This window comes from Corticium candelabrum, chromosome 3 (assembly GCF_963422355.1).
Source record: "Corticium candelabrum chromosome 3, ooCorCand1.1, whole genome shotgun sequence".
Classification (NCBI taxonomy): Eukaryota; Metazoa; Porifera; class Homoscleromorpha; order Homosclerophorida; family Plakinidae; genus Corticium; species Corticium candelabrum.
In genome coordinates this window covers 3,006,281-3,031,835 of record NC_085087.1, presented here as the reverse complement: position 1 = coordinate 3,031,835, position 25,555 = coordinate 3,006,281, and the positions used below count along the sequence as shown (strand labels likewise).

General features: G+C 39.3%; 4 protein-coding genes and 1 long non-coding RNA gene across 5 annotated transcripts; all 5 read left to right on the top strand.

The window, feature by feature from the left end:
• Positions 1–30: 30 nt before the first annotated feature.
• Positions 31–4,868, top strand: LOC134177559 (uncharacterized). Its single transcript, XR_009969545.1, has 3 exons — positions 31–148; positions 223–296; positions 4,651–4,868. It is a non-coding gene; the product is annotated as an uncharacterized LOC134177559 (long non-coding RNA).
• A 5,843-nt stretch (positions 4,869–10,711) lies between these two features.
• On the top strand, positions 10,712–12,604 carry LOC134177268 (actin-like). Its single transcript, XM_062644050.1, has 3 exons — positions 10,712–10,925; positions 11,147–11,638; positions 12,048–12,604. Exons 1-3 carry the CDS (start codon positions 10,716–10,718, stop codon positions 12,465–12,467), a joined length of 1,122 nt encoding a protein of 373 aa, XP_062500034.1. The 5' UTR covers positions 10,712–10,715; the 3' UTR covers positions 12,468–12,604.
• A 1,566-nt stretch (positions 12,605–14,170) lies between these two features.
• Positions 14,171–15,126, top strand: LOC134177587 (uncharacterized). The gene is made up of 2 exons (XM_062644363.1): positions 14,171–14,368; positions 14,620–15,126. The coding sequence occupies exons 1-2, from the start codon at positions 14,171–14,173 to the stop codon at positions 15,124–15,126; spliced, it is 705 nt and encodes a 234-aa protein (XP_062500347.1).
• Positions 15,127–15,619: 493 nt separating this feature from the next.
• On the top strand, positions 15,620–15,988 carry LOC134177586 (actin-related protein 1-like). Its single transcript, XM_062644362.1, has one exon. It carries the CDS (start codon positions 15,620–15,622, stop codon positions 15,986–15,988), a length of 369 nt encoding a protein of 122 aa, XP_062500346.1.
• A 3,968-nt stretch (positions 15,989–19,956) lies between these two features.
• LOC134177585 (uncharacterized) lies at positions 19,957–24,910 on the top strand. Its single transcript, XM_062644361.1, has 3 exons — positions 19,957–20,148; positions 24,342–24,827; positions 24,899–24,910. Exons 1-3 carry the CDS (start codon positions 19,957–19,959, stop codon positions 24,908–24,910), a joined length of 690 nt encoding a protein of 229 aa, XP_062500345.1.
• Positions 24,911–25,555: the final 645 nt, after the last annotated feature.

Sequence of the window (25,555 nt, the reverse complement as noted above, 5' to 3'; positions counted from 1 at the left end):
AAGTTTAACTTGCACGTGCACTGTAGATCATTCTCACGTGCACGCCATGACTCAACCTTGATCGAGATAATATTAGTAGTTCGAAATGTGTTGTTATGCTGACAGATTGCGGGAATTGCGCTTTCTCTGCGAGCAGCTACCACAATAAGTAAGCAACAGTGGCTAGTGAAAGGAGAGCCCAATACGGGGAATATTGGTTGCTACAAACGATTTTCTTTGCAGAAATCGACTTTCTCGAGAATCAATTGACTCCATGAAAGCTTTACGTGATGCATTTATCGTACGAGACGGCAGAGGTTCGTACAATTTGCTAGTTAATTGATATTAGTTAATTAACTAATTATTAATTTATTAGAATAAAGTATTTAGTAACACTAAAACACAATTTATGTATTTATGGTAGTATTTTTGAACCTTAAATGTGATAATAAATAGTAATTTATAATTTATAAGTGTGTATATACAGTAGTGGACAATAGTACTTGGCAGGCAAGACATTTCAAGGGTTTTTCAGGATGTTTGTGTTTGAGTGGAAGCACAAAATACTAATAAAGCGACTTAATTCTTGGTCGATGTTTGTCATGCAATGGCAAAATAGAGACTAATTGGTACGGAATTGAGTCTACATCAGTTGGTTGTTGCAATTTAAGATTATCGTTACAACCTAGTTAAAACCGAGTAAGTTTACATTACAACTTAACAAGGCATATTCAATGGACACAATATGACAACCTCTGAAAACAAACTAACATATCAATTTCTGCCATTCTGTAGGCCAGAATATGATGAAAGATTAACAAAAAACTACCTGGCAAATGCTTTTGTCCACTGCTGTATACACTACAGTGTTCTAGCCAGGATATTTTGCCAACCATCAATATGACGTCATCAAATATAATGACGTCAGATAATGACGTCAGATAATGACGTCATCAAATGTTTAATGCCGACATATTTGGTAATAACATCATATTGTTACCTTACCTTTCCCTAGTTGTACTACGTAGAGTCGTATGCATGTATATTAGTTTCTGCATGATTGGTAGACTATTCAATATAATAGCCACTCTGGACTTGCCGAATAAACCTCATTAAAGAACATAACCTTGTTAAACATAACACAAATATATATGTATATAATTAACTTAAAACTGGGATTGTGAGCTGAGCTTTACAAGAGTAAGTTGTGCATATACGTTGGCTACTGTGACGTCAAACTTAAGAAATGAATAGTATTTAATGAATAGTATAGGGATACTAATATGCCTTCTGACCATTTATTCTACTTTTAACCATAACTAGCTAATACGCTACATTTCTAGTAGTCTAGTGTAATCATGTGTAAAATCCATACAAAAATCTTTGAGAATTTGTAGCTGCAAGCGCTTTGTGAGAGGATCACTATGTTCTTATAACCGTAATGATTTAGCGAATTGATACATCCAGTTGAGTGGTTATGCTCTAAAGAGATCTGCAAACGTAAGCTTACCTACTAAACATAAATAGGAATTAGTAGAACACCTGCTGCAACAACAAAGAGACCACGGCCAAAGATATTTGATGTCATGAGACTGTTCTCTAGGAATTTCGGGACAATCAAGACCAATAGAGGTAAATGGCTTTAATTAAAATCCACAATGGATCTTGAAGGAAGACATCCCACACTACGTGTGGTAGGCTGTCCATTTTTCCCCAACCGTCAAAAATTGCTGTTTTTCCCTCCCCTAACGTCCCTTCCTTGTTCCAACCGTCAAAATGACGGTACAGACGGTACTGTCGAGAACACTGTACTGGTAACTATTGCAGAAGAACCTGTTTATTAATCATGTACTTTGCTGTTATTGCAATTAATTTGTTTGTATGAGAAATGCATGGCAAACAGGCTGGATTGCAGAAAGTTGTTGATCTGGACAGTCTGTTACCACAGAACACAGTTTTTTCATTAGCCTAAAATACATAGAATCAATCCATGGTCTATTTTAACAATAAAATTAAAACACACACAATGAAGATGCCTATTTCTCTAGTGGGTGCACCGTTTCCTGGACATAAAACTGGAATGACTTGTTCTGAACACTCTTTCTGAACACTCTAACTACAATCTGTTCCTCTCTTTATATCATGGAATATGAGCATAAACAGTTTAGATGGCATTAGGGTATTTCTTTTCAAACTTATTGGCAGATTGTGGTTTCTCTTTGTTCTCTGGTGGATTTTTTTAGGATAATGTTTCTGTTGAATATGTTTGTTGTAGTTTTGGCTTTCATGAACAAACTTGGACGTCCTTTTGATGCTGCACAGGTAGAAAAGCACTTGAAATGTTGTCTAGCTACATCAGTAGGTTGTACTCAAATCTTTTTCTTTTGTTTTCTGACTCCCACCTCTTTATCAAACATGTATAGAGCAGAAAGCAGTTGCTGCTGTGTACCAGGTGAATGGATTCCTTTCCCTCGTAGTTTTCAATAATGGGAACAAAACCTTTCTACTGCAGCTATGAAGCTGTCTGTGACATGACTTCATGCAGCCTTTTCTTGATATCTTTAATGAACTGTAGTACTCTTTCAATGACGTCCCTTGACTTATCATAGCTTCCTCTGTTAATTGGTTGTGCTTGATCTCTTTGAAATGTATTGCTAAAATCAATGTTATACTCAGCTGCAGTTGCCACTTCAGTTGTATCACAGGAACAAGGTGCAATTTTTTCAAATGAACGTTTGATATCTTCATCAGACCAATTCACACTGATTGAAAGAGACTTTAGATGTTCTTCTTCTTCTCTTTGGTGGACACTACTGTATAAGGAAATGGGTTGGCAGTGTTGTCCTAATGCCACTGCTACAAACCTGACGACCTTGAGGTGAATATGTTAGGATAGTATTGACACTGCTTTTGAAATACTTCATTGCTGCTGCATATTGGTGTTTGCAAGGTTGACTTTGCATTCCGATGGGACAGGTGCACTCACCCAGTTGTAAGTCTACTATCTACGTTGTATTCTTATCTGACTGACTCACAACAATGTAAACGTCTGTGTCATCTGTTGCGACAATGTCGTCAGATGGAATGGTGTGCACTTTCACTCCTGTCACGGTAAATCTTGTAGAGACAAAATGATCTAATCTGTTTGTGGCAACAGATGTTAAACGTTGCTGGTAATACAGTTCGAGAGTCTGTGTGAGACGATTGAACATTTGTACCGCATTCCAAAGCTTTATTGCTTTGGAAAAAGATGTCTCTTATAATGCGTATGCTAGCTTCTTAATAATTGTTAGTAAAGTTGCCTTTTGTGGAAAAGTTCTTTCGGAAACACACAGCCCATTCTTTTCTCCATTGCCAGTAATCACCTAGTCTCTTTTTGAATGTCTGAAAAGGGCTTTTGTCTACTTCACGTTTAATTTCAGTCAATGCTTGCTCACTTGAGGCATAAACAAGTCGTTTGTTAGTGCTATACAGGTAATTCTGTCTGTACCACAGATATCAGAATTTGAGCTCCAAAGCCATCTTCATGTACTTTGTAAAAGATGAAAGACACAATAGTGTAATTACGCTTGAGGCTATGTGCTCTTTAGAGCAATTTGTTCGCTTACACAGTCATCTGTCAATAGAGTTAGTAGTCCAAGATTTGGGCCTCTTCCAAAAATGCACACTTGGGCAGTATGTGGGACAGTGCTGTAACCCTGCTGACAAGGTAACAGCATCTTCACTGCATGTCATAATTGCAGCAAGTGGTAGAGCTCCTACTGATGTGCCGCAGCTATGTATGAACACAGCTGTATTCAAGTTATCAATACTGGCTGTTGAGTCACAGAAGACTAGCTCTGCACTTTCTGTGACCATTTCATGGACTCTGGCCATGAGAGGAGTGACTAGAGCCAAAAGGAAGGCATGGCATCAGTCTTTCTGGTCTTTGGTTTAGGTTCACCCATATTCATTGCAGCTGCTGCTTCATGAGGTTGAAGAAATACTCGCCCACCCTCTTTATTATGTCCTTGTTGTATCGTTGCACTTCCTCGAGCAGTCGCTCAAACAAAGCCTCTCCATTTTCTGGTCCAATGTTGTCTAATCACCATTTTCTAAAGAGGCGTTGAACTTCTTGTACATTTGAGTTTATTTAAAGTGTCAAGGATTCAAAGTGTCAGGAATGTGACAGACCTTGTTGAACCACTTGTCTTCTTGAATAACTTGTGGGAGGACACCACTTAGACAGGAGTATAGACATTTAATTAATGAACAACTCATTCAACTCAAAGTATTTTATTACTTTACTGCAGCTAGGTGGCAGAGTATTAATAATCGACATTTGTAGTTGTGAATTAGTTAACATGAGTAGTGGTGAGCTAATATAATTTGTGGTATTCTGGACAGGAACAAATTTCCATGCATATTGGTTAATATCTACACTGTCTAATCGAAATAGTGTAGGCACACTTCAAAAGAAGCATGCTTTAGCTATAGGTACTTAGCAATGATGTGTGATACATGTGATTACAAGTAACTAGTTCATGTCATGTACAATGTCGTAATTAAACAGGATATGAAATGCTAACTAAAATCATCTAGTCACTTAGACCGTACGCTACAATGCATATAAAGGGATTCAAAAATTTATCTGAAGAATGAGATGCTTAATATTTTGCATTGTGTGTATAGGATGTGTGAAGCATATTGGAAGGTGGAACAGGGAATGACATGTCAAAGTACTCTCTAGCAAAATCTAGCGACTGCTGTGATATTTCTTACCAGATTTATGATGTTTGTTTACCAGTTTACAATGCTGTATACGCATAACTCAATCTTAACGAGTTATAGTCATTACCAGTTGGATATAACAGTGTACGCTCTAGATGTTGAAGAAAGTAACATGATAGTGTTTTGTACTTGTGTATACGTAGTTCAATATGTGGTCAGTTTGAGCATGGTATAAGATACTGTGAATATGCGTAGTAAAGAAACACCGCCCTTTGGTCTTTATCAAGTTTTGAAACCAGAATTACTGATTTAACAGCTAACCCTCATATATGGAGCCCTGCAACTCCCACTCTAACAGCCAGGGACACAATGAATGGCAGATCGATCAAGTGAGCATTATAGATATAAGTAGATACACACATGATGTCTGCAAATTTATTCAGAAATCCCTTTCAGTATGGCTGGTCTCTCAAAAGATCCTGCAAATAATCTATCAAATTTACAAAGGACAATAGCTAAAAGCACTACGAGTCAAATGCAATGCAGATATGCAAACTTAGTTGCACTCATTTCTTCAGAAAACTGCACGGCAGCTTCCTGAAGAAAAGGCACTTTTTGTGTAACTCTGTGGAGAATCTCGAAAGATGAACTAAAAATTCAAACCTTCTTTGACTTCAAGTACAGTACATACAACTGAGACATTGCATGCAAGTACCTTATCGAGATCCAGAAAATGTTAATTAATCAAAACATAGGTGACTTACGCCTAAACCACACATGTAATTTGTCTTCTGGCAGGTGCAATAATGGAAGTTATCCAGGTTACTCATCTAGAATCTACAACAACCAGAATAAAGAAGTTACTTTGACTCTTTACAATATTGGCTGTGTTAATTAATCAAAGAAAATGAAATGTATTAAATCAATACATATTAACTGCAATAATTAATCACATTTACTATATAAATTAATAAAATATTGATCACATACAACATCTAATACTAAAACTCTATTCATCAATTGATATAGACCATATATATTAATAAACATTGACTGTAGTCATCAATCAAAACTTCCACCACTAAATATTAGCTCACCACTACATATTAACTGAATTCACAACAACAAATGTCTTGGATTGTTCATATTCCTTGATACAAAGTGAGGAACAGATTGTAGTTAGAGTGTTCAGAATGAGTATTCAGAACAAGTCATTCCTGTTTTATGTCCAGCAAACTGTGCACCCACTAGAGAAATAAGTATCTTCATTGTGTGTGTTTCAATTTTATTGTTAAAAATGGATCATGGATCGATGATTTTAGGCTAATGAAGACTGTGTTCTGTGGCAATAGACTGTCCAGATCAACAACTTCCTGTAATCCTGCCTGTTTGCCATGCACTTCTTATGCAAACATATTAATTGCGGTAACAGCAGAGTACATGATTAATTAATAAACAGGTTCTTCTGCAATAGTTACTAATATATACTTATAAAATATAAATTACTGTTTATTAAATCACATTTAAGGTTAAAAAATACTATCATAAATGCTTTAATGCTATTAAATACTTTATTCTAATAAATTAATAATTAGTTAATTAACTAACATCAATTACAGGGCCGTAGGAGCCGGTGCGGCTGGTGCGGCCATGGCCGCACCACTTTTTGTAGCCTCGCCTAGCCAGACCCTTCTCTGCGCGAGCGAAAGAGAGAGAAGAGGAAAAACAAACACATATAACGCGCACTAAATTAAAAGCCACGCCCTTTAGCGTGCGTTAGGCCGTACCACTTTTTATTTGCTTCCTACGGGCCTGAATTAACTAGCAAAATGTACCAACCTCTGCTGTCTTGTATGATAACTGCATCACCTAAAGCTTTTCTGGAATCAACTGTTTCTCGAGAAAGTCGATTTTGCAAAGAAAACGGTTTGTAGCACCAACATTCCCCGTATTGGGTCTCTCCTTTCACTAGCCACTGTTGTTTACTCAGAATGGTGCGCAATTTCCACGATCTGTCAGCATAACAACACATTTCGAACTTCTAGCCATGTGTGCAAGTGAGAATCTACCGTGCACGTTCAAGTTAATTATCCGGGATGTGTGTTTGACCCCTCAAAAATGCTCTGGTGATCCCGGCCGCGGTCGGTGAGCGAGTTGCAGCAGGAGATGACTTCGAGTCGTCGGAGCTGCTTGCAGCACGTCCCTATGGTGCTGGCGTCGGCCTCGATGAGACCAAACCAGCTCAGCCGCTTGAGGCGGAGGCTCTGCAGGCATATGACCGTTCACCGTTTGCAAATGCCTTCCTTGTGATTTCTGTGGTAAGACGTCAACGAGAGGGTCTTGAGGAAATCTAATTTTTGTAAATTTTTTGTAATTTATGTAGACTATTAATTTTTATTTATTATATAATTTATTAAATGCGATGTGTTTATCAATTAAGCTAAATTTAAACTTTTCAAAAATTTAGATATTTTTATAGTACTTCATATAATATTAATTGCTATATATTTTACATGTTTTATTCAATGCAATATCTGTAAGCCAAATTTTAATTTTTATAAATTCTTAGATAAAATTTTAGATAAAATAAAGTTAAAATTAATACTATTTTGTCTAAAATTAGTATTGATTTGTTGTAAATTAATATAAATTTTATCAACTTGCAAGCTACTGTCTATACTAGAGATATACTATCACCGGTAACCTAATGTTGCTAATTGAAACTTTGATACGACGTTGTGTCCATACCAGTAATATACAATACGCAGTCTGCGGCCTTAATTGCTCTACCTCCTTACCCCCGCATATACGCCGGGACATAATTCATATTAACTAGTAACCCAATGAACTGTACATGTATATACATAGATTTACGAATTAGCAACGTATCATCTTGGTGTACTCTAGGTTTGTACATTGAATCACTGTGTTAGACTATACAAATATTGATGAGCAACCACGCCCATAAATTTTTGGGTACTGAATCCCCAAAGTAGTAACCTTGTCCCCAGACTCTCTCGCGCTAGTCTTGTCCGGTGCCCGTATGACAATTTCCAGACGCGGTACGGGCACCGGACAAGACTAGCGCAAGGGAGTTTGGGGACGAGGCTATCCATGAAGAACCGCATAGCTCAGCCACTGTCTGAGCTTGGATTTTTCCAAATATCACCGCGAGCGTTGCACACTAGACTGTACGCTCGATTCTGCATATTAAGGCATGTAATTAGACTACATTACAGTTGTAGTACGCGTTAGGTATGCTTAACTGCTAAAATATGATACCATCAATTAGGTACCTCTATAATGTTGTCTTTGCATTCCAATGTTCTAGTTGCGTTGAATTTCTAAAAAATACAAGGCGTTCTAGAATAGTACTCTAACATAATATTGCTATAGGACAGAAGTAATTTTATTCATTAGCATGTTGGCTTGTTATTAGGTAACAGCCATATCGTATGCGCGCGTACTGTACCGTATTTTCCATAATTTTGTGATGCAAATGAAGCTATTTCAAATAGCACCTATAGTAAGTTGTTTCTGTAGACAAAAACATGCAGGTGTTTCAGTATACACTTCCGGATCCAAAGTGAGAACGAACAGAGACTATGTTAGTGTCCAGTTTGACTTTGATCTTTTCTTGTAGTTATATATTAGAGGGTTATGACAAGCAGCATGTACGACTGCTCAAGTGCAAAGCTCTCTGATATCAACTAATGTATACGTCAAATTGCGTTAATTTCTAATTCTTTTAGTTACTTAATTAATAGATGCTTGCAGGCGGTTGACATGCAGCAAGCTCAACGCTGTTGATATCAGCAAGTCCTTTTAAACGCTAGTGCCACCTCTTTTAAAATACTCATACTTTGCAATATGCTCCTGCTCTTATCTAAATTGTATGGTAGTTTTGCTACAGTCTATAATTCTATATAACTGGATAGATTTGTCTGTGATCATATTTCTTGCAAATCAGTTAGCTAGCACAGACTTTTTATTAATGTTGATTGACACGTTGATATCCCAATATCTCGTAATCATCGTCGTATTGATCACAAAGACGTTGAAACTGAGCTGTCTAAAGCTGAGAGAAATAGCTGTACTTTGTTTCGTTATCCGATCGATTGTCGTGCGGAAGATGCAGCCAAGATGGAGCTCCAACAGATCTGAAGAGATAATCTGATTCCTCAGCAAGACCAGCACTATCCATGTCAACGAGGAAATCATAATCAATGTGACAAGGATGGCTAATCAAGTTGATTGGTTTCCAATAAATGATAAGATCTAGATACTTTTGTTTGTTGCCATAGAAACGAGTCATAAAATTGACAATATGAGGAAAGCTAATGTTTTCCCAAGCATCCGGTTTACTCTTACCTCCATTGAGACGCCTGTTGTACTCTACAACCAATTTGCAAACATTTCCTTGCCCTACAGTCTTAAGCGATCTAACCTGTATGTAGTCGGAAACGACACGTTGAAGAGCCTCTATGTACGTCAGGAATTTCGCGTAGTTCTTTAACTTCCACTCGATATCCGCATTGCTGTGATACTTTGCACTCAACCGTGTTAGATACTGAAGTCGTGGTATTTAGCATGGTCTAACGCCGTCTTTACCTTAGAAAACTTTCTTGCCAGGATGAGCATTATGCTACTCCAGGGCCTTGTCTAAATGAGTCGGTGTTCGTCGTCCACCACCATTGTGGCGTACAATAGTTTCTTCTCTCTCTCCGTAAGAGGTCGCTGAAATTGTGCACAAGCTTACAAGGGTTACATTGTAACAATAGGGATATGAACTAATTGTCAATTAATTAATATTAATTTTTGCAAAATTTCGATGGATGGTCGTCGATGAATCGGTAGGCGAAGCTGATGAAGCCGTTTAAACGAATAATAGGTGTTGATATTTCTCTTGCTTTCTCTGAAGCCGCAACAAACGATAGAAAGCATCATCCATTGAAATTTCAATGCGCATGCCCTATAGCAGTCCCGGTTCATATCCCAAGCAGATTCTTCGTTAGATTTAGTTTTGGTTCAGTCGGTTGCAACAGTTGCGACAAACGCACATTGCAAATCAAACGCGTTCTTGCACTCAGTGGAGTGATTCACGGATAAAGAAGTGTCCTGGATTGTGAAGGCTGACACACAAACGTTTGCCAAGCGTATTTTTATAGTCGCATTGTTTTCCTGCCGTTTTATAAACGTCTTGAGAGTAACTATGACACTGGCAGCTGTAAACCGGTATATTAACTGGTAAAATCTACACTTCCAGACTCTTAAAAAATGACAAACATTGCCAATACCAAAACTATTTTCTTAGTTCTCCTACCCTATTTGCCAAATTTAAATTTTACTATGAAACAGACACGGACCAGTAACACAGCTACGTCACGTATCTAAATGCATCACACAGTGGCGTAGCTATGTTTTGGTGCCCCAAAACGTATGGGTGTGGTTACTCATCTGTTTTGTTTAGTGTATTAGAATTATTTTATGTACAGTAGCGAGATGATACGTTGTTACTAATTAGTAAATATACGCTTAAATTATACGTACGTGGACAGTTTTTGGGTTACAATGAGATATTTTCTTACTAGTTGATATGAAATATTTCCCGGAATATTTACGGCGGTAGACCCAGTTGGTAGGCTACATGCAAACACAACGTCGTAATCATAATCAAAGTTGCAATTGGCAGCATTAATTAAGTAAAACCGGTGTACGAGTGTCCATCAACGTTTGTTTTGCATATTTACATTTTTAATTAAAATTTGTATGTTTTGTCAAGTAATGACTTATTCCTAAAATTTTAAATAATTTGTAATTTATAACAAAGGCAATCTTATTGTATTCTGCATAAAGAGCTTTTCGGTTTGATGCAAATATTTAATAAGAATACTGTAGAATATATCAAATTTGCATAAGCACGTGCAAAACAAATGCTTGCAATACCAAATATGGTTAAATGGGCATTTCTTATCCGCCAGTCATTCCGAGTCAAACCGGCATTTGGGCTGCAGTTCTTTTGTGTTATGGCTAGTCAATCTCCTTGTCCAAGAATCATTATCGACAGCGGAACGGGCTTTGTGAAAGCGGGTCTCAGCGGACTACGGAATGAACCAACAGCAATTACGCCTTCTACCGACGACGTTTGGTTACGCCACTTTTGGGCTGAGGAATCACCATCGTACTTTGAGCGAGAGAAAAGAGAGTCTATCGTAAATTTCGAGGCTTTAGAAAAGGTCGATATTAGAGCTAGCAAAATCGTAATCAAATCGGTCTGATATAAAGTTTTATGTTTGTAATTCTGCTTACAAGAATAATTGACTCGAAGAGCAGTTATATAGAAACAATAATTATTCAATTTCTTTTCGTTTTTTGACCATGCACTGTACATTTCATTTTAAGTAAAATTTATGATCTATTTTTTGTATTATTCTAACAAGATGTGTTTCTTATTCAGCTCTGGAGCATCAGTCTAGCCAAACTGAAGGTAGATGTAACACAACATGACGTCATACTCACTGAAAGTGAGTTGAATGTTGTAAGAGACCGCGCAACGATGGCACAAATTATGTTCGAACGATACGGTGTGCCAGGATTGTATATCGGCAACGAGTCGGCTCTTTCTCTACTCTCGCATTGGCTGCGAACCGGCGTAGTTGTTGACTGCGGGCACCTTGTTACGACAATTGCAGTGATCTACAATGGTCAACGTTGTCTTTTATCGAACACGATACTAAACTATGGCGGTCGAAATGTGACCATGCGTTTACTATCAGATTTAGTCAAAAGCGGCTACAACCAGTTGAACCCTCGAAACATGGCTCACGTCAGAGAAGTGCAGAGAATAAAAGAAACATTAGCGTGCTTGAGCTGCAACTATGACGAAGTCGTGCGCTTTCCAGATCGAATGGATCCAGTTCAGTTTCCTTGTCAAATGGTCAAAGGCAAAGTAAGAAATGCAATTTTTTAAACATTAACATTATTTATCTTACGTATTAAACAACGGCGTAGCATGAAGGGACCTGCAGGGGAGCACAGGCTTTTCCAAAATTTGAGCAAGATGTATACATGTCTAGATATGAAAGACATGCACAATAGACACGTTGAATGCTAGCAACCAAATTAACAGCAGACTCCAGCTTTTGCCGAGTACAAAATATATCTTGCACTAAATATTATAAAGTCTGGTTGTTAATTATTTTAGTTAATAGAAACGCACTTCTACGATGATTAATTAAATATGATAGTGGAGATTGTCACTTATGCACTTGGAGATTGTAAGCGTAACTAAGGAAAGCTGTGCACACGCCCCCAATATCAGGAGGATGGCCACGTCACTGTAACTCCATGATTTTTAGGTCGTGAATATTCGCCACGAGCGTTTTGCGTGTGCGCAAGGTCTCTTTCGTCCTGACATGTTTGGAAAGTCTGACGAAGGCATTGCAGAAGCAATCCATTATGATGTGGAGAAATACAATCCAGAGTTACAAGCAACGTTATATTCGAACATCTTTTTGTGCGGCGGCGGCTCAATGCTGCTGACGTTTCAAGAAAAGTTAACTGCCCACCTTGAAAGATTGAAACGGAGACATGAAGAGGTACGAGTGGCAGCTGAACTTTATCGTGAATACAGTGCTTTTGTTGGTGCAAACAACTTAGTCAATAAAAGGCCGGACATTCTCAAGAAACTAACGGTCACCAGATCGGAATATCAGGAAGAGGGTGTGAGAGCATTCGAAAGGAAACTATCCCATAAAGCTTTGTTTGTTTTCAAATGAAATGGTTTAGTTTAGAATTGCGCGCAGTTAATGGATATTTTCCTATATCTGCAGCATAAACATGGTATTGAGTTATTCTGCACAAGAGAGTATGTATACGCAAAAATAGAAACTCTAAGACTTCGCGGTGCACTAAACTTCCGGTCTCAAAAAGGGTAAGCACTCGCCTATATATATTGCGTCGTCACCGTCTAGATCAGCCACTGACATTGATTAGAAACAGATAAGTAAGAAAACAGGTTAGAGAGACACTTATCAAGCAAGCAGCACCGATCGCGAGATCAGCCAAGAATTTTCTCTTCCCGACGTATCAAATAGTCAATCAAGTTTGGACCAATCTGACAAACCCGTCAACCTGGCTTTGCACTACAACTTCTCGTACTCCAACAACTTCTGCAATTTTTGTCCGATTGGTTTAAATGAATCGAAGTTCTATATGGCTAGGGGGAAGTGTTGCGACTGCATGGTGGGCGAGAGTACCCAGCTGGAGGTATGGTGTTTATCACCATTAACGGCGTTGCCAACAGGAATTGAGACAAATTTGTAGGTCGGTATATACGTAGCGTTTGCTCCTAGCCTGAGCATGCATGTGCAGCCGGCAGCCGGTGTTTACGTGGATTCTGTACACCGGCTGGGGTACTGGAGTCTCCCCGAAAGCGCCAGTTCTGCCTACGACCTGTTAACATAGCAGCACGTATCGAACTATCATGATTTACGCGAGCGTGAGCCATGCCTGCACGTGTATTGTTACCGTGAACGTGCAAGTCAAATATTCTGTCTGGGATGTGTCCCAACCGTGCCCAAAAAATTTCGCTGGTGATCAGATTGAGCGATCTGGACCACCTACTACAAGCCTGTCAGTTTCACCCCCGATTCACGCGGTCAAATTTATTGGCGTATTGCATGGAAACCAGAATGGTGCGACATTCAGTGTTGGCAAAAACTACATCTGTATAACTACCTTTGTACACACAAAGTACAACTTTTACAAAATGACAGTTTATAACGTTAATAATTATGTCACCAAACCAAAATATCTTACCTTTTGAAGACACAAAATTGACGATAGATTCTTTCTCTTGCATCCATCTGACTTTGCAATTCTCATCGGATAGATACTCTTGCAGTGTATCGTTCACAGCGTCACGTTTTAAAGAAAGTACTCTGTTCTGTTGTCAATAATGATGCACGGACGAGAACGATTCGCCGTAATTATAACACAAGTTGACAAAATGCAGGTCGGGGGCAATGACTTGCAAAAGTCTCCACCCATGCATTTCAACCATATTTTGAAAATTCTTGCGGTCTTTGCAAATCTGTGAATACTTGGCATCTGTAGAAGTGTGATAAGTTCGAAAACTGTCGTTTCAACATTAGTAATCTTTATCTAAGTACTAAATGTTTGTTAAAATTTGTGTATGCATGTCCATAAACATTGGTTTTGCAAAATTTGGGTGTTTTGGCATGTAATGACTAAACGTTTAAATTTTAAAAAAACTTGTAATTTAAAACAAAGCCAATTTTATTTTATTCTTCATCGATCTTTTTTGCTTGCTGCAAATGTAACAAGAATACTGTAGAATATATCAAATTTGCATAAGTAAGCACGTGCAAAACGAAAACCAAATATGGTTAAATGGGCGTTCCTTATCCGCCAGTCATTCCAAGTCAAACCGGCATTTGTTAGATATTCGTTTTGTGTTATGGCCAGTCAATGGGAACGGCCATCTCCTTGTCCGAGAATCATTATCGACAGCGGAACGGGCTTTCTGAAAGCGGGTCTCAGCGGACCTGAAGCTCTCCCAACAGTAATTACGCCTTCTATCGACGACATTTGGTTACGCCACTTTTGGGTTGACGAATCACCGTCGTACTTTGAGCGAGAGAAAATAGAGTCTATCGTAAAGTTCGAGGCTTTAGAAAAAGTCGATATTAACATTAGCTAAATTGTAATCAAATCGGTCTAATATAAAGTTTAAAGTTGATGATTCTGTACACAAAAAGAATTGACTAGAACAGCAGTTATAGAACCAGTAATTATTTAATTATTTTTCTTTTTCTGACCCTGCACAGTAAATTTTTATATTAGTTAAAATAAGTAAATTTTACTTTTTATTTTGTATTATTATAACAAAATTTTTATATTACTTAGCTGTGGAAGTTTGCTCTCACCACACTCAATGTAGATATAACACAATACGAGGTCATACTTACTGAAAGTGAGTTGAATGTTGGTAAAGACCGCGCAACGATGGCACAAATTATATTCGAAGAATATGGTGCGCCGGGATTGTATATCGGCAACGAATCGGCTCTTTCTCTATACGCGTGTTTGCATAAAACAGGCGTGGTTGTTAACTGCGGACACCTTGTTACTACAATTGCAATGTTCTACAGAGATCAACTAATAACGAACAAGATACTAAACTATGACGGTCGAGATGTGACCATGCGTTTACTATCAGATTTAGTCAAAAGTGGCTACGACAAGCTGAACCCTCAAAACCCGGCTCACGTCACCGAAGTGCAAAAGATAAAAGAAAAAGTAGCGTGCGTGAGTTGCAAATACGACGAAGACGTGCGCTTTCCAGATCGAATGGATTCAATTCCGGTTCCCTGTGAAGTGGTCAAAGATAACGTAAGAAATGATATTTTCTAAATTAATACCTTTTATCCTACGTACTATACAGTGGCGTAGCCATGATGAAACCTGCATGGCATCAAACACACGCACTCACACACACTCGCACACACACACACACACGCGCGCGCACACACACACCGCAAGCTTTTCCAAAATTTGTGCGAGATGTGTATATGTTTAGATCTGGAAGACACTTTAATAGACAAGTTCAATGCTAGCACTAAGAGGAGACTCCAGCTTTTGCCCTGCACAAAATATAACTTGTACTAAATATTATAATGTCTTGTTGCTAATAATTTTTGTTACCTGTATCTCGCACTTTTCGATGATTAATGAAATGATTATAGTCGATATTGTCAATTTTGTAAATGTAGATTGTAAGCAGAACTAAGGAAAGATGTGCCCCAATTCTAGGAGGATGGCCACGCTTCTGTAACTTCATGATCTAGAGGTCGTGAATATTCGCCACGAGCGTTTTGCGTATGCGCAAGGTCTCTTTCGTCCTGACATGTTTGAAAAGCCTGACAACGGCATTTCAGACGCAATCTACTATGATGTGGAGAAACACAACCCAGAGTTACGAAAAAAGCTTTATTTCAACATCTTTTTGTGCGGCGGCGGTTCAATGCTGCCGTCGTTTGAAGAGAGGTTAGATGACGACCTCAAAAGATTGACGAGGAGAAAAGAATATATTCGAGTCAATGCTGCACCGCATCGTCAATGCAGTGCTTGGATTGGTGCAAATATCTTAGTCAATCGAATGCCGGACGTTCTCAAGAAATTATTGGTCACCAGATCGGAATATCAGGAAGAGGGTGCGAAAGGATTCGAAAGGAAACTATCCCATAAAACTTTGGTTGATTTCAAATGCAAATAATTTAGTTTAAAATTGCGCGCATTTAATGTATGTTTTCGTACCTGCAGCATAAACATGGTATTGAGTTATTCTACACAATAGAGTATGTATACACAAACAAGCAAATACAAACATAGGTATAAAAGTTTATTAATTGCCTTATTGGTTATCAAAATATTCTAAATGACCGACATATAGTACGCAGGGATTCCTTTTTGTGCACGTAATAACTTACAACCCATTTATGACTAGGGAATATAAAAATCATCGGTCGATACTGAATGTAATACTATTTAATGGCTTAATTACCATTACTAATAACAGAATTAACAAAATTTTAAAACAACATTATATTGCCGCTAAATGTACATCATTCGTAGTTTTATGCAATGACTGTGTTTGCGAATATGAGCAATCGCGAGATGAGTAAATTTTCTCTTTTCGGCATACAAAATAGCCAATTATGTTCAGACCAATCTGATTAATGAATCTAGAGACTCAGTGCACATACAGTGAAGAGGGTACCGTAGAATTTTGTAGCTACATCAAAAGGAGTCATTCGACGACTAGAGAAAATGAATTTGCAATTATACGGTTAATCGGTCATTAATTTTGAATGGCGGTATAGACTATACCTAGGTCATAAATAATAATAATTGTTTAAAGTCTTGGTTTATAACATGATTGTGGATTACATATTGTTTTATGATTAATTGCCTATCAGGCTAGGTGGTTTTAGGATGATTCCATTGTCTTCGGTGTCAGCCTACTTTCTTCGCATCCTGGGCACATTCGATTGTCGAATTGGCAATACGTTTTTACGACTTACTTGTAATGAGTATCGCGTTAATAAGCAACTGTTAGAACAAAGTCTATTGCCAGAACAACAACACTACGCATGCGCAACACTCGCTATTACATTATGCACAATCTCTGCAATACCTCTTCGGAGGCTCCAAAATGTTGTAGTCTACTATGTATTTACTTATGTAATTTGGTGATCTTGTAGTGCGTATATAGGTCTTATGTCCACGAAGTCTTTGGCTGTTTTGGCCTTGACGTACATTGCAAGGAGTGTGATATACGTCAAGTTGTGGCGAGGGACTAGTTTGCGCTTGTGGAGTTTGTGTCGGTTCTGATGTCGCTTTCACATATACTGGTTGTTCCGTCTCCTTTGAGTAGGAACGGCCTTGCTCTAGTGTCGTTTCGGTGTGCAAAGGGGTGGAACGGCTTTGTAACCTTGTTTGTGCTGATTGTTGCTGGAAGTATCAGCGTGCTTTTACCTGTTCGTATGTTCTGTGTGATGCTTGTTGATAGCATGGCTTTGCAGGCGGCTACAGTGTACCACTTTTCGACGACCTCGTCTTATTGGTTGAATTATGTAGTCAGTCTTCTCACGTCGAGTTACAATTTTGAAAGGACCGGGCCAAGGACAAGTGAGTTTTTGATTACGTCCCGTAGAAGGTGTAAAAGATAAAATTTGTCTCTAGAGGTGCACCTATGACTTGGTCGTGAGATTTAGTTACGTCTCTACGCTTCCTGTGCTGCACTAAGATGAGCTTCAACTCTTTATCGATCAAGTATTCGGCGGTTCTGCAAACTTTCATAAAAAGATAAAAGACCGATGACCTTCGGGCAGAGTTTGAGAAATGTCAAAAACAAATGTCTGCAGGCAACTTAAGGAAGCGCCCGTACACTAGCTCAAACGGAGAGTAACCATTCGATACCTGATTTTCTGATCGGTACGCACCCAACAATGGAGACAGCCACAGATCCCAATCGTTTGGACTATTGCTGCAGTATTTAGTAAGCATGCTAATGACTGTGCGATTGGGAAGTTCGAATATACCGTCAGATTAAGGATGACTCGGATTAGTGCGCACCTTAGGAATTTTCAAGCGGTCGAATGGCTCTTTGATTAGTGCATGCACTCTCAAAGTTTGGGCCAAGGCCTTGATTGGAAAGTAGCATAGCAGGTACGCAGTGACAACTCACAACTCTTCTACAAATTGCTCGGGCGACGGTTTCGGCATTCCGATCTTTCAGAAGAACAGCTTTAGGCCAGCGAGTAAAACAGTCAGAAACCAGAAAGACTTATTTTTTGCCGCGTTGTGTCACCGGCAGATCCAGAATATCCATGGCTACCATTTCCAAAATGGTCTGCCCACTGGGATAGACTAAAGGTTTGTTCGTTCGGAGCGATGGGACTTAAGGTAGCGTTGACATCTGTCACAAGTTTTCATATATTGAACAACGTTTTTTGAGTAACCGGGCCATCAAAATCTTTCTCTCACTCTATCTGCTGGTTTTCTAAACCCAAGTGATTACTAAATATCGTCATGAAGTTGCTGTTTCTGTTTCAAAGTTGGATCAAAACAAAACATCTTGCAGATTTGGCATGATGTAACCAGATATTTGGCATGGTGTAACAGATGCATGTTGTCCAAGTGGCCTTTGATCATGACCTTATCTCACATTTTGCTTTTCGAACCATTATTATGGACACAGCCCAGTCACTTTTCCGGAGAAGTTTCAAGACACCGGCTATTAGATCCAATTCCTCCTCTAATTTGCTTCTTTTTATCCGGCACCTATCTAATATTGGTGTTTTGTCCTTGACATCTACTACCAAAATCTTTTCTCAAGACTCCTGGCTTTGATAGCGAACAGTCAGTGAAGCCTCTCAATCAACCCAATGCGTTCGTCCAGAAAACGACTTTGATTTTACTTTACTCGTCTGTAGTGGGTCATGTAACAAAAGAAAAACATTAATTTTGTAACGGTACTGCTGTCTCTGTATACTATAACCATTGTGCATGTCTACTACAAACTTCACTTTCTGACCTTCAGTTTTTATTGTTATCTTTACTGTTTGTTTTAATTAGGTTATACGTGAGACCGCACAAGGTATAAACATTATCATTTACTTGGAATTTAGAGCGTGTCTTTCCTAAAGTCTTCTTAGAGTCGCCGTCTTTTCTCTCTTTCTCAAGTCCGACAGATGTTGACGATATGTTCCATGGATTGGTGCCTCGGCTGATTACTCCGTATAGAAGTATGAACTACCGATTTTGACCATAACATAATTGGAATTGTTAATGTTTATACAAATATTTTTAAATCTGATCATACGTACCATTTTCGAATATGGTCAAATTATCAATTGCTCGCTCTTGAGAAACGCGGTGTCGATTAGAAGCAATCACGGTGCCGTCTTCGCGCTAAAGAACACTATAGACCCAGCGTCACAGACACAAGATCACAGTCTTAGCTCCCGGCTCACTGCGATACTTTGAGAAGTCCATTCTTCAAGTTAGACGCTCATTCCACTAGAGCATGCCCATCACTGGAGCCAGAAAAAAAACAAGAAATTGCACGACAACGGACAAGGTGACGGAGACGGTTTTCACACTAGCGGTGCAGCCGGCGCTACCACAGACGCCGACCACAACACTTGCAGAGGCACTACGGTAGAATAACTACAAGACAAAAATTATCACAAAATTGACGACGAAGACATTTTATTTCAGACAATGTTTGATTCCTTTGTATTAGACTACGAAAACAACCATGATGATCGCACCTGCACTACCCGGTGACCTCCGCTTCCATCGTCGCTTGTCCGCCGCCGCCTCTGTCGACGCCAACAAGCGAGTCACCTTACGCGAAGGGGCAGCGATGGGGCGGTGTTGGCAGCGCTGATGCGAAAACATTATCGTGGTCGTCGAGTAGAAATAACATTGTTGGAAAGGAGAAAGCGCCTTCGTCGTCATTGTTGTGATGGTTGATCAATTAATTAATTGACATGCAGTTTGGTGTTAAACAAACGCTTTTATACAGAGGTGATTTGGTCGGCGTCGGTGGTGGCCTGTTTGCAAAGACTAACGATTTGATCAAAAAAATTGCATAAAATGTTGAATTGGGTGGTCTATAGTAATCACCCGAGACATCTAATTATACGGGCATTTTTCATCTAGCTATATTGTGTTATGGCCAGACAACGTACTCCAGCAATTATTATTGACAACGGATCTGACTTTATGAAAGCTGGGTTCAGTGGAGAAAATCATCTTCCTACTGTGCCGATCCCATGTCGTGATGACGTTCTGCTAGACGATTTTGTTGTAGACAAAGTTCAGGAAGGAAAACTTCCTAACGTAAATCTCGAGGCTCTGAAAGAGGTAAGTCGAAGCAACGTACTGCAAAACAACAAATATTTGCTCTTTTGTGTTATGAACATTTTGTCGTAATTTTATTTTTACTTATGCAAACGATCATTTTAGTACAAATAGACTGCTGTACGTTGCTTTATAGTTTCTCGCAAGTAGCGAACGCTTGCAAGTACATCTAACTGGAAGCCAATCTAATGTTCTCTTGAGCCCATTACAACCTCACCTTTGTCTTTATTGTGCGGCTATTCTGGGGTGAGAAATTCATAGACTAACGTTTCTACCATCTCATGACAACAAGTAATATACTTGACAGACGTGTTAATTAATGATCAGAAGCAACGTATACAGGCAGCTGGTTGGGAAGAGTACGTAGAAAACTGAGATTTCAAAGTTAGAGGCGGATCCAGAAGCCGATCGAAGAAGAGAAAAAAGACCAATCAGGAATAGTATGACGTCACATTAATTAAAATTAATGTATAAATTAATTTAGTCGTCCATTAAATTAAGATGACACATGTGTTAAATTATGTTCTGGAAAATGTATATACCGGTAGGCAGAATTACGGTAGACAAGATGCAGCAAAGTCTTTCTGGTAAGAAACTTTAGCGCCATGAATGTGCCCAGGCTGCAAATAGTCTCGCCTCAGACGCGATGTGGATAATTTTCAGCCCCGGATGCGCCGCCAAGACCACTACGTCTGGTTCGGTACCGCCTTTCGGAGCGGGAGTAATATGTAATTAAATTCTTTAGCGCGTGTCATACTAAAATAATATTAGCTAGTATAGGCCATGCTCATTCACTTTGTTCGTGCTCAGACTGGAATCTGAGCATTCTGACCCCATAACTTTCGATCCCGCGCAACATCTGGGGCTCAGGCGGGAAAGTTAGCTGAAGTGCAGGAGCAAGAGAGTTGATTCTAAGTGAGACGTGATGGAACGACTGACTGAATTAGGAGGGAAGATGAAATTGAAAGGTGAGAAGTTGCATGAGTTTGTCCGTGAACCGCAAGCCATTGAACGAGGAGAGAGAGAGAGAGAGAGAGAGAGAGAGAGAGTAGGTCATAGCAGTTAGCGCGCTTTTCCCTTCTCCAATCATTTTACAAGCACAGTATAAACACTAACGCACTAATTAAAATTTATTAATTACTTTTATTAATTAACATAGATTTAAGATCTAGTCAATTCTGTTATTGTAACTAGATTGTTGCTCCTTTCATAAAAGTGAAAAAAATAGGGAAAACGAAATCGACTTCAAAACTTTTCTTCGAAATTACATAGCAAATAATTTATCGTTTAAGAATCTTTGACAGTCCGTCTCTCTATTTTAATTACAGTAGATAGCAATATTGTCAACAAGCTATTATAATTAATTTACGTAGATAACGTGTATCCAATAACACCAGAGCGACGCGATGAACTTGATGGAGGTCCAGATCGACTCTAATTACTATATTACACTCATTTTAGTCTCTTCGCGTGTCATTGCGAAGAGCCAACTGCGACCCTTGCTAAAGAATTTACTCCTAACGTAACACATAGAGCCTCTTGAAGTGTGCTCAGCTGACGCCAGTTACGAGGATGGGTTATAGCGAGTTTAGATGGGGCATTAGGAACACGTGCCTCTCTTCAGGAGCGTTCTTGATAGCTCTGGCTATAGGTACAATATTTTGTCTGCAATCGCTGAGTCTAGTCATTGCAGCGATTCTAATTTAAAAGCAGGACGTCGTGTTGTAGCTTTCATAAGTCCAGGGAACGACCACATGCTGGATAAATATGTTGCTAGTAAGAACAGTAAGTGTAGTAGTTGGACATAATATATCTAGTAAGCTTCAAGGATCACATGCAGTTCAGATTATGTGTAATACTCGTCCACACGCCCTTCTAGTGCGCGAATTACTAAAGCTAGGGAAGGCTGTTAGTCAAGAGGTATAGCGTCCCCTACTCTTATAGGTGGTTCAGTTTACAGTGATAGATTAGTCTCGCTTAACCAGACTCTTTTCGTCGCTTTAACCTCGCAAGCCAGGCTCTTCCGCGCAGTCGCTGAGCTAACCGCACACGAATCACACGAGGAGGGGAAGCTTTTGCCGGAATTGCTTCAGCGGGAGAAGATCCTGGTCGCTTACGAGACGTCATAGTGACGTGGGACCCGGATCCGGTTTTATAGCTTGCTAATGCTAATTCGATCAGGTAAGCATGTAAGTGCGAAAGTTGAGAACACGCGACATCGCTTCACGCACTTGTTTGTTTTGCACGAAGTACGTAGTTGACATCATCGTTCGCTTCTAGTACGTATTTATACAGCTCAGCCATGTAATATTCTGCAGTGTCACGACTCCTTTTCTGCATTCAGTTTCGCCAACAATACACCGCCGAATCTAGATCTGCAGCGCGGTAGTTTAAGAAATGAACTCATAGTACACAACACGTGCAACGACGAGTCAACTCTACATTTCCTGCACATGGTAGGTCCACTGCACTGCTGTTTTCCCATGCCTAGATGTTTCCAGTTGACAGTGAGGAGAGCCAATATCGTACAAAAGTGCTGCTTGCTGAGTTGACAGTACCGTCACATAGACTGCGTTAGCAATACACGCTAATCTGATCATGACGTGGAGAGGTCAACAAGCTCTAGGCCACTGTTTTGATGAACCGTTGAGTGAAACAGAGCCGGCAGTTCTCACACCATTTCCCCCACAGACTATAGATGTCAGAGTAGATGCTCAAGAGTGGTGAACAGTTCTACGTCGGTTTCAATTCGCACAAACCTGCAGATAAGTTCAGTAGAAAGAAACGTTGCTGAAGAGTGTAGGTTCACCGGACCAGTTCCATGTAGGCCATTCCTACGCTCATTACTCACCAGCACTTGGTCCATCAACAGCTTTACTGGATTTCGTGTTCACGCGCTCTCTACGGAGGGCTACCTCTGCTTCATGTATCAACATTAACGAGCTCTTTAGGAAATCGAATTAGTCTTATTCTATCTATTAAACCGGATCCTGGGTCCCACGTCATGATGACGTTCTCGAAAGCGACCTGGCTCTCCTCGCGCTGGAACAATTTCGGTAAAAGCTCCTCCTCCTCGTGTGATTCAAGTGCGGTTAGCTCAGCGACTGCGCGGAAGAGCCTGGCTTGCGAGGCTATCGTCGCTTTATACTTACAGTATATATATATATATATATAGACATAAGTCTGTACAACGACTGTAGCTTACATAAAGAAAGCGCAATGGACGATGGAAGATTAAACAATATTGAAAGTGGAAGCATTCCTTGCAGCAATACAGCTTCTGCCTGGAAACATTGTCACAGACTTTGCAGTTCTGCTTCCACTCTCGCGCAATTGCGGAATACGATATTTCCACCGTTTCTGTCGCGAATGCACTTTGAGTTCACAAAAAACACCGCTGTAAACACTTACTTTTCGAACGGTATTTTCATACGTTCTACGTGCAGGATATGTAAAATAGGCTCGCCCTTAATCTCTGTCTGCGCACGACCCACGCATGCAAACTCGCTATTTTACATATGCAAGGCCCAAAATTACGTGCAGTAAGAATGTAGACTTTGTGGTATTATATACTAAGATTATCATATCCTTTCAGCTGTCGTGCTAGTCTTCTCTGATTTCAACATTTTAAACTTTGCATGATTTCGTATGCATTCATTTTTTTCAAACCTGTACAAATATATGAGAGAGACACCAGTGCGTACCAAAACGTCTGGACAATGTTCTTTTAATGCCCTTGAGCCTTCCCGTGATTGCTCCAAGTATACAGAGGTGCATGTTTTTCAGTAATTATAATTGAATGGCTTGCATGCTGTGGAGAAACAGCAAATGAGCATCATGTCTTGGATTTTCACTCTTAATTAATTATTAATGTCTTTCTCCATTGTCTGTTCTATAACCAAATTCACGTTCAAGAAAAAGCATAACAGTTCTAAAATCATGTCATTGCTAAAATCTTTGCTCAAATATAATTTGCGTTAACCTTCCGCAGAACAGTAACACACATGCAAATGTCCTAACTATATGCTCATAATTATATCTGTCCGAATGTCGTACCGTCATAACGTCACACCAGCTTTTAGTCGCTTGTTCCCCCTTTAGACAAAGTATAGATTCGCCACTGTAGATTTACGCTTTTTTGTATCAAAGGCAATTTTCAACCAAAGGACAATTGGTATATTTGCTCTTTTGTCTAGATGTGGAAAGACTCAATATATAGACTGAAAGCTGATCCAACTGAGCACATCTTTGTACTCACTGAAAATCGATTGTTTACGGAAAAAGACGAATACTATATAGCAGAAATAATGTCGGAAGAATTCCAAGCAGAAGGACTGTCCATCATCAACGAATCTTCTCTCTCAATGATTTGGTATGGCAAATGGACTGGTGTCTATATAGACTGCGGTGAATTGATGACTTCTGTTGTCGTCTTTCATGACGGCCGACTTTTTAGTGACAATTTTCTCAATTTTGGTGGTCGGGATGTTACTCTAGAGCTTTTATCAAGCTTACAGCAAAACCGATACCAACAGTTAGACTCACAAAATCTTGACCATCTTAAGGAAATCGGAAAAATCAAACACGAGTACGGATGGACGAGCACTGACTATGACAGAGAGATGCATCTTGCATACAAGACTGAGCCAATCTCAGTGCTCTGCCAACTAGAACCACAACAGGTAAGTTATGCGACGAACTGAAGTTTTGAAAAAGACTTTTTCGGTTGATTATTAAATGAATGCATATGTAGTTCACACAATAGAAATTACTTGTTCGACGCGAATTTTGTGCTCAACAATCCGTACGCGGACTTCTGATATACATACATACATACATACATACATATATATATATGTGTGTGTGTGTGTGTGTGTGTGTGTGTGTGTGTGTGTGTGTGTGTGTGTGTGTGTGTGTGTGTGTGTGTGTGTGTGTGTGTGTGTGTGTGTGTGTGTGTGTGTGTATCGGCATAATGATTTGATGCAGGATGAATGCAATATTTGCTCGGCAACATAAGAGCTAAAATTAATTAAATCGAGGGTCTCCTTTCGAGGGGTCGAATCAATTATAATTTCTTGGCGAAGAGAGTGAAATGACTCTCAATTTCGCTCCCATACGCGACTAAGAAGCAAAGGAGACTGACGCGTGACAAAAGAAATGAAAACGAATTGCGAGAAGAAGAGAAAAGTCTATTTTCTGAGTTTCCGCGCATTAGTTTGACTTACATTTTATTGCTACGCAACCATTGTCACTTGAATACGCGACAATTGTTGTTACGCAGACAGCTACGTAAACCAGTTAAAAGATTGAAATGTGAACGAAGAAACAAAAACTAGAAAGCATAGACGAATATCTAAAGACACTGAAAGTCTGTTTCTGAGTTCCCGCGTTTGTTTGAAAGAGATTAGAG

What these genes read in the sequence shown, in the direction of transcription:
- LOC134177268 (XM_062644050.1), top strand. Translation starts at nt 10,716, where the DNA reads ATGGCTAGTCAATCTCCTTGTCCAAGAATCATTATCGACAGCGGAACG. An exon ending in ATTTCGAGGCTTTAGAAAAG is followed by an intron (nt 10,926 to 11,146) that starts GTCGATATTAGA and finishes TTTCTTATTCAG; the next exon opens with CTCTGGAGCATCAGTCTAGC. An exon ending in GTCAAATGGTCAAAGGCAAA is followed by an intron (nt 11,639 to 12,047) that starts GTAAGAAATGCA and finishes CATGATTTTTAG; the next exon opens with GTCGTGAATATTCGCCACGA.
- LOC134177587 (XM_062644363.1), top strand. Translation starts at nt 14,171, where the DNA reads ATGGCCAGTCAATGGGAACGGCCATCTCCTTGTCCGAGAATCATTATC. An exon ending in GAGAGAAAATAGAGTCTATC is followed by an intron (nt 14,369 to 14,619) that starts GTAAAGTTCGAG and finishes TATATTACTTAG; the next exon opens with CTGTGGAAGTTTGCTCTCAC.
- LOC134177586 (XM_062644362.1), top strand. Translation starts at nt 15,620, where the DNA reads ATGTTTGAAAAGCCTGACAACGGCATTTCAGACGCAATCTACTATGAT.
- LOC134177585 (XM_062644361.1), top strand. Translation starts at nt 19,957, where the DNA reads ATGGCCAGACAACGTACTCCAGCAATTATTATTGACAACGGATCTGAC. An exon ending in ATCTCGAGGCTCTGAAAGAG is followed by an intron (nt 20,149 to 24,341) that starts GTAAGTCGAAGC and finishes TCTTTTGTCTAG; the next exon opens with ATGTGGAAAGACTCAATATA.